We start from the raw sequence: 7647 nt of genomic DNA, 5'->3' as shown, positions 1-7647 counted from the left end.
CATTGAATCCCAGCAAAACGCCCTGCCACACCAAAAAACTTTTTCATGCACACTCACACCGATGCCGAAATAACGGAAAAAGGCAGATTAAAAACCGTGTAAAGAGAAAAATTTGAACAAATCTTACAAAGTAAAAAACTGGTTTCAATTTCACTTATGGCGTTTTCGTTTCTACCAAAAAAGGTTACCTTCTCTTTGCCCTCTTCATACAAATACTAAGAAAAGGGCAATAGGAAGGCAGCATTTTTTGTAGAAACGAAAACGCCATTACATAAATATAATTTTTCTGCCCGCGCTTAACCCACCCCTGCTGAAATGTGTACATCGCACTTTCGTATGCCCACACGTGGGTGCTTTGTCGTGCTGTTTATTTTATTATCTCTTAGCAACAGGTTCGGAAGAGCTAGAAAACACAGCAATAAGTACAGATAAAAATAAAAACAACGATGAGGCCAAGGCACATTGAATAGGTAGCAGCAGCAGGGTTGCAATTTTGATTTGTTTTCTTTTGAAGTGGTCCATGAATTGTCATTTTTATTTACATTGTACCCTGCAGTGTAAAATTTGGTATATCTTTTTTGATATTTAAGAGTATAAAAACAAAAACAAAATAGACGCAGCTCGCTATTTTTGCACTAATGCTATTACCTATTTAATATGAACTTAGGATAGAAACACTAGAACACTTGATAGACGTCCACTTGCCTGGGTGTGACAACAAGGAGATATAGGCACTCTCGTGACAGAAACCTCTAACACCCATAGGCAGGGCAGTCCAGTTGATAAAATAATCACAGAGGATAAAGTAGATTGTGCTAACAGATCCTTTCAACCCTATAAATCTCACAACAAATTTGTGTTATTGACAATATTTTGCTTCAAGTTCGCATAGTTACATCGATGAGGGAATGAACAACGAAATGCTCAAAGACACTCATCTTCTATCATCGGTCGTGCGAGGTTGGTTTTGTGAAAAAGTGTGCCAGTTTACAAATTCGAGCAGCATAATTAAAAATACATTGTGTGTTAATTGTTGTTTGTGCAAGTGTTGTATGAGTTACATGTAAATGTAATTGTTTAATGTAAAGGCATTCGTTCCTTGAAAAACTAAGCATTTTGTAAAGTAAAAGAAAAAAAAAATAATCAAAAAAATATATAAAGAAATACAAAAAAAAAAAATAAATTAAAAAAAATAAAGGACAAAATATTTAAAAGTCACTAAGTGCTTTATTCGGACATCTCGAGTAAGGTGAGTCAAAGGTGGTGGTAACTGGCTGCGGCCAAAATGCAAAGTGACGCTTCGGCGTCGGACACTGGGGGGACAAACCTGGAGCTGAACACATCTCCAGGGGCGGACTGGTTTGAGGTTGGAAGAAATGGGAAACAAGCGGCTAACATTAGGAAAAGGCAAAAATCTAAAGTAGCTAAGGTTGACAAGGCAGGAAGAAATTCCGAAACTGACGATGACTGTACCAAACAGACAGAAAATTCTAGCAAAACCAAAAAAACTAAAACTGAAAGTAATAACGGCATGTTTATCCCGTTACAAGGGATGCTTGTTAAAAAAGGCACATACGTGAAAAATGCGCAAATAAATCTAACGGACAATGCGGACAAAATCAGCGAAAGCAGTGAAAATGCAAATCACAAAAAACCGGACAGTGAAAAAATAGATACAACAGAAAGTAGCGGTGCGAATAAAGAAAAGAGCGAAAATGAAAACACCAACAGTGTGCGCTACACAAATAGGCACAAGTGCGATTTTTGAGTACTAGTGGACACTTCTAAATCTACAATGATCGAAAACGACAAAATGCGAAATGGTCTCTTCCTGTGGGACAAAATAAAAAACTTTAATATTTTAGGAATAAAAAAAATAAAAGCAATAGGTAGGTCGCTTTATAAAATTTTTTTTGAAAATTTCGAAGCAGCAAACAAATGCATAGACAACCCGGACTTACTCAAAAATAATATGAGACCGTTCATACCCAAAAGCATGGTGGAAACCACCGGAGTAGCGAGGCAAATTCCACTTAATTTCACGGAACAGGAAATAAAGAACAATATAGTTTCAGACATACCGATCACATCAATTACAAGGATTACCAGAAGAGACCCTAATGACAAAGAAAAATTCATCCCGACGTACTCTGTAAAGATAGCCTTTGAAGGTAACGAGATACCAGAATCAATTGAAATATTCTATGTAAAGATAAAAATTGTCCATTATATCCCAAGAATTAGACACTGCTATAACTGCGGAAGATTAGGCCACACCAAAATGGCGTGCAAAGCAGCAAACAGATGTATAGTTTGTGGTAAAGCAGAGGGCTGCAATAGCAAATGTAACCAGAACACAAAATCATGCATACTATGTGGAGGCGATACCCACAACTCACTCGAAAGTAGCAAATGCTCCGTATGGGCAAAAGAAAAAAAGGTAGTAGAAATAATGACCATTAAAAAGGTATCAAAATCAGAGGCAATAGGGATGTACAATCTCAACAATAATAACAGATTCTCTGCTTTAGACGATTTTGAAGGGAACTTCCCTCATTTAGATACAAAAAAAACAGTAATGATCAATAACGACGAAGTGGTTAACAAAAAACTCACTACTACCAAATACAATCAAGTTGTAAAGAAAAATATTCCACAAGTATCCGCACCACCAAAGCCAACCTACAACGCCCCGAGAGTTAAAGCAAGCATACAGCCTGTATATGAAATGGCGAACTGGAGTAAGGTAACAGAGATAGAGAGGCTAGTAAATCTTCTAATAAAAAGGTATAACATTGATATAAATGACCCATTAGTCAACCTTATTCAAAATATAGGCAAAGTACACATACAAGACAAAATTTCAATTAGCAATGATGACCAGTTCGATAAAAATATTACAATATAACATACAAAGCTTAAAAAGCAATAAAAACTATGTAGACCTTTTTAATAGTAACAACAACATTGATATAGTATGCCTTCAGGAGATTTTCTCACATGACAACCAAACAACAATTCATAACCTATTCAACTTCAACTTGCTTAGAAAAACCAGAACCGACGGCTACGGTGGTGTAGGAATCGGATTCAGAAAAGGTATTAAATTCACTAAAATCAAATTTGTCTCCACTTTTGACATCCTTATAGCTAAAACCACTAATTTAATCAGAAACATAACAATTTGTAATATATATTTCCCTCCCAACATCAACACTACTATTTTCACTAACGAACTAAATCGTGTACTTATCGCACTAAACAATCACGAAAACGTTATTCTTGCTGGCGATCTCAATGCTAGACATCAGGCATGGGGAGACAGAATATGCAACTCCAAAGGAAGCATCATTATCAACGAAATCAGCTATACAAACCTTCAATGCATCAACACCGGAACTATTACCCACCGTACCGGAAACAGTGCCGGGTCTGTAATAGACATAACGTTCACAAATATTAATAGCAGTTTGATAAAATGGCAATGTCACCAAGTACATCTAGGAGGCAGCAAGCATTTTCCTATCACCATAGAGATAACAAACACCGGAAAGAAACCCAACTTCTTTATCCCCAAGAAACAGCTGGCTAGGGAGTTAGCGCAGGTAAGCTTTGATGATCTAGAAAATTTCACAAATGTGATTGACAATGTCAAGAATAAAATAAAAATTGATTTAAATAAGGCTAATCGCACTCCTAAAGAATGGTGGAGCGAGGAACTCAATAAACACTACAGACTACACGTGGCAAAACGAAAAAAAGCAAATCATACTAACCGCATAGAAGATATGGAGGAATCAATTAAGGCAACCGGTGACTGGAAAGACGCAGTGAAGAAAGCAAAAAAATCTAGCTATAACAATAAAATAGAAGAAATCAATGCTAACCCTAATTCCAAAAATGCATGGAATTTCATAAGAAATGTCAAAGGAAATAAAAGGCCATTGCACAACTGGGCAGCCGAAGACGACCGCAACTATTTAGAAATTATAAAAGAACAAGCGGAACAAGCTAGCAATCACAATATCACGTGTTGTCCATCATTCCACGCGTCTCCAAGCGCGTCAAACGGGAGCATTGATTTCTCATACATGAAATTTGAAAAATTACTAGCGAAGAAAAAATCAACAGCTGGGGGGCTCGACAGGGTCACATTCAATATCCTAAAGCAACTGTCTACCGAGGCGAAGCAAAATTTACTAACATCCTTGAGAGAACACTTTCACAGCAACAGAGTCCTAAATGCCTGGAGATTAATAAAAGTAATACCAATCCCCAAAGCAAATAAGAGCACAGATGACATAAACAACTATAGACCCAAGAATGATAGAATACAAGATTGCGCCGATCAGAGAGGATTTTTGAGAATAACTTTTGTGTGACGTCACACTGGTGCAATTGCGAGAGAGAAATGCCAAAACGTGAGCAAGAATGGAAGAAGAAGGAAAAATGTTGCAAGGAAAACGTAAACAAGTTGCACAAGTGTGACGTCATGCAAACCACGATTCTGTCAAATTCGTTAAGAGAGGAATAGCGGTCCGAGATCGGCGCAACCTTTGTATTCTCTCAATCGTGCTATAGACCAATTTCACTAATATCAGTAGTAGCCAAAAGCATAAATATGATGGTTAAGGAATCGCTGAACGATTTCATAGAAACTAACAAAAAGTTACCCAACAATAGCTATGCTTACCGTAAACTAAGATCAGCGACGATGTGCATCAATGAGATGCTTCATCTAGTCGCGGATAAAAAGAACAGTAGAAACTTTGTTTTTATATGTTTTTTAGATATGTCGGATGCCTACAACAGAGTTGACTTAGTAGCACTTTACAATATTCTATTACAGACTAACATAGAAACATCAATAGCAAACTGGACGTATAACTTTTTCTCCAAAAGGACTCTTACCTTAGGAAAACATGCCGTAGAAATACACTCAGGCTTACCTCAAGGTAGCTGTTTATCTCCAACATTATTTAATATATATACAGCCCAACTACACGAAATCAACAATCCTCACACGCACCTATTTCAATTCGCTGACGACCTAGCCATAGTATCCACAAACTCAAACAAAACAGCAGCAGTTCAAAATTTACAAGATAAAATAGCAGAATTACAGGTAAAGTGTCATAACTTAAATCTAAAGTTCAACTTAGAAAAGACAAAATTCATGTATATGTCCGCAAATAACCGACAACAGTTCAACATATCAATCAACAGCACAAACTTGGAACAAGTCCAATGCTTTAAGTGGTTAGGAAGAACCATCAGCGCAAACTCAACGGTCAAGGTACATATTAGCAACATTAAAAAAGCTGTAACTCCAGGTAAAAACCTCATTTCGAAATTAACATCAATTAAAGCAGGAATCTCCCCTAAAACCTCAATAAATCTGTTTAAAGCATTCGTCCGGTCCAAAGCTGAATATGCCAGCACCAGTTACGCCAATGCACCAAAAGGTTACAACAAGCAACTTCAAACGAGCGTTAATGAAACGCTACGGAGATGTCTAGGAGTACCACCTAACACCCCAACACTTATGCGATACGCGCTAGCCTGCGAACTCCCACCTCTATCTAGAGCAGTGTGGCTGACAGCTAAAGAACTGGTCAAACAATGGTTCCTCAACCCGGCATTAAGAACCCAATTACAAGACAAACCGGCCATAAATTCAAGCTATAGTAGAACATATGAAAAATTCAAAGTAACCATAAACAACATAGACACAAATGTTGCCTTTAATAGACATAACAATATTACCCTTTTTCAATCTGAATTATCGAACTCAAAAAAAAATTTCTCCTCCACACAACTTAGAGCAATTTATAACCAAAAAATCAACACTTTGAAGGATGATGGCTACTACATATATGCGACTGATGCATCGGTGATGGCAAATAAAGTTGGATGTGCAGTGTACGTGGAAACAACCAATGTCTCATACCTTTTTAACATAGACGGAAATTTTACCTCAACCTACGGTGAGCTAGTTGCACTATCTCAGGCAGCTACAATAGCAAGCAACAGCGGGAACAAAAAGATAGCAATTTTCACAGACAGCCAGGCAGCAATCAAAGCCCTCGACAATCACACCACACAGAACTTCCTTGTGGCAGAAATTCACAACAAACTACACAGATCCAACATAGAAAACATAATGATAGTATGGACACCCAGTCATGTTGGGATAACTATAAACGAAAAAGCCGACATTGCTGCAAAAACTGCAATTGATTTCGGTAAATCTCTCTCTCCTAAATTAAGCCCAAATGAAGCACTCCTAAAAATAAGCACCAGACTGTGGACTGAAACCAAAGACGAATTTAACAACAAACTACCAAACTGGGACCCTGACATTGCGGAATTTTGTACATTGAAAATAAACAATCCGTGGTTTAAAAACAAAAAACTGAACTTAGAAGCATACGACATAAAACTATTTAACAGAATTGCAACAGGACATACATACGGTAATACGTACTTAAACAAATTTCAACATTACAGGTCAGATACCTGTAATACGTGCAACACTAAGGAAACGGCGGAACACCTTATATTCGACTGCAGTGCTTACAGCACTCTAAGAATAGAGTATACGCTTTTCCAAACGTACCACAACTTCAAACAAATTCTGCTTTCAAAAAATCCCACCATTTACAAACAACTTATTGACTTCCTACACAGAAGTGGGCTGGATAAAGCACTATAGTGAAAAAAAAAGGTAAATGAGAAAAAAAAAAAAAAAATATAAGCACCCAACACATAAGAATGAAGAAAAGAAAAAAATAAAAAATAAAAAATAAATCATGGGAAAAAATATATATATATGTATGCAAATACTAAGTACATAGAGAAAAAAAATATATATATAAATAGATTATAACTAAACTTTTTGTTTAATCGATTAATTAGTCAATTTTTAAAATTTGAATTTGTGTTTACAGCTCAGTTGTATCGTCTTTTGTGTCGTTCAGTGTTCCGTCTCTAATTGTCAAAAACAAATAAATAAATACGAACGAAATCATCTGTCAAACCAACCTCCACCACTTCTAAATCAACCTCCACAAAGCAAATAAGATAAAACAAATCACACAATTTCGTTTACACCGATGAGGACATCTACATCAACAAATAAAGGAAAAACTGTGACTGAAGGATAAACACCACGTTTTACAAACCTGGCACTTGAGGTTATACACCTTGCCATTTAGGGGACCAATCGATTAGGTTCCTATAGCCAAAAAAAAAAAAAATGCTCAAAGAGGCGTTGATTTAGTTTGAAGGCATGTGTTTGCTCATGTGAGACATTTTGTTGTGCAATTTGGGTATGCTGAGCAATGTACGATGGATGAAGTCGATAATTGGAGCGGGGACGAGAATAAGATCGAAAATATTTTAATCAATAAGTTAAAAAAACGTTAAGTTTTGTCCCCCGCAAGCGACCGTTTATGACACGTTTCGACATCAACGATCGAATTGGGGTCGTTCTCAACTTCGATGCTCTTTGACGAAGAAATTGTTTCTTTCAACCTGCTTAAATTCCATATAAATAAAAAATATTGTGTCATATGTTAACGAAACGCATGTTCGAGGGCCCCTAACTTCCAAATTTTTGCCTAGATATTGAAATATATTACCACG

At 36.7% G+C, this 7647-nt stretch overlaps 2 protein-coding genes across 3 annotated transcripts; both read left to right on the top strand.

Moving 5' to 3' along the window:
- The first annotated feature begins 1781 nt into the window (after positions 1-1781).
- Positions 1782-4288, top strand: LOC118754971. Its single transcript, XM_036489835.1, has 5 exons — positions 1782-2171; positions 2239-2746; positions 3050-3099; positions 3305-4148; positions 4229-4288. The coding sequence occupies exons 2-5, from the start codon at positions 2282-2284 to the stop codon at positions 4286-4288; spliced, it is 1419 nt and encodes a 472-aa protein (XP_036345728.1). The 5' UTR covers positions 1782-2171; positions 2239-2281.
- Positions 4289-5643: 1355 nt separating this feature from the next.
- On the top strand, positions 5644-7260 carry LOC118754972. Of its 2 annotated transcripts, XM_036489836.1 has the most exons (4): positions 5644-5710; positions 5824-6245; positions 6511-6727; positions 6951-7260. In XM_036489836.1, the coding sequence occupies exons 1-3, from the start codon at positions 5697-5699 to the stop codon at positions 6588-6590; spliced, it is 516 nt and encodes a 171-aa protein (XP_036345729.1). In that variant the 5' UTR covers positions 5644-5696; the 3' UTR covers positions 6591-6727; positions 6951-7260. The 2 variants fall into 2 exon arrangements, 1 of the variants encoding a protein (XP_036345729.1); XR_004994961.1 differs by lacking the exons at positions 6511-6727; positions 6951-7260 and having other exon boundaries at positions 5660-5687; positions 5824-6504.
- Positions 7261-7647: the final 387 nt, after the last annotated feature.

Source organism: Rhagoletis pomonella, unplaced genomic scaffold, assembly GCF_013731165.1.
Source record: "Rhagoletis pomonella isolate Grant_MI unplaced genomic scaffold, Rhpom_1.0 Rhpom_scaffold_05011, whole genome shotgun sequence".
In the NCBI taxonomy this organism is placed as follows: Eukaryota; Metazoa; Arthropoda; class Insecta; order Diptera; family Tephritidae; genus Rhagoletis; species Rhagoletis pomonella.
The sequence above is the reverse complement of the archived record's forward strand: the minus strand, read 5'-3'. Positions and strand labels throughout refer to the sequence as shown.

What these genes read in the sequence shown, in the direction of transcription:
- LOC118754971 (XM_036489835.1), top strand. Translation starts at nt 2,282, where the DNA reads ATGGCGTGCAAAGCAGCAAACAGATGTATAGTTTGTGGTAAAGCAGAG. An exon ending in AGGAATCGGATTCAGAAAAG is followed by an intron (nt 3,100 to 3,304) that starts GTATTAAATTCA and finishes TCTCAATGCTAG; the next exon opens with ACATCAGGCATGGGGAGACA. An exon ending in CAGCTGGGGGGCTCGACAGG is followed by an intron (nt 4,149 to 4,228) that starts GTCACATTCAAT and finishes ACACTTTCACAG; the next exon opens with CAACAGAGTCCTAAATGCCT.
- LOC118754972 (XM_036489836.1), top strand. An exon ending in AAAAACTGCAATTGATTTCG is followed by an intron (nt 6,246 to 6,510) that starts GTAAATCTCTCT and finishes TCAACATTACAG; the next exon opens with GTCAGATACCTGTAATACGT.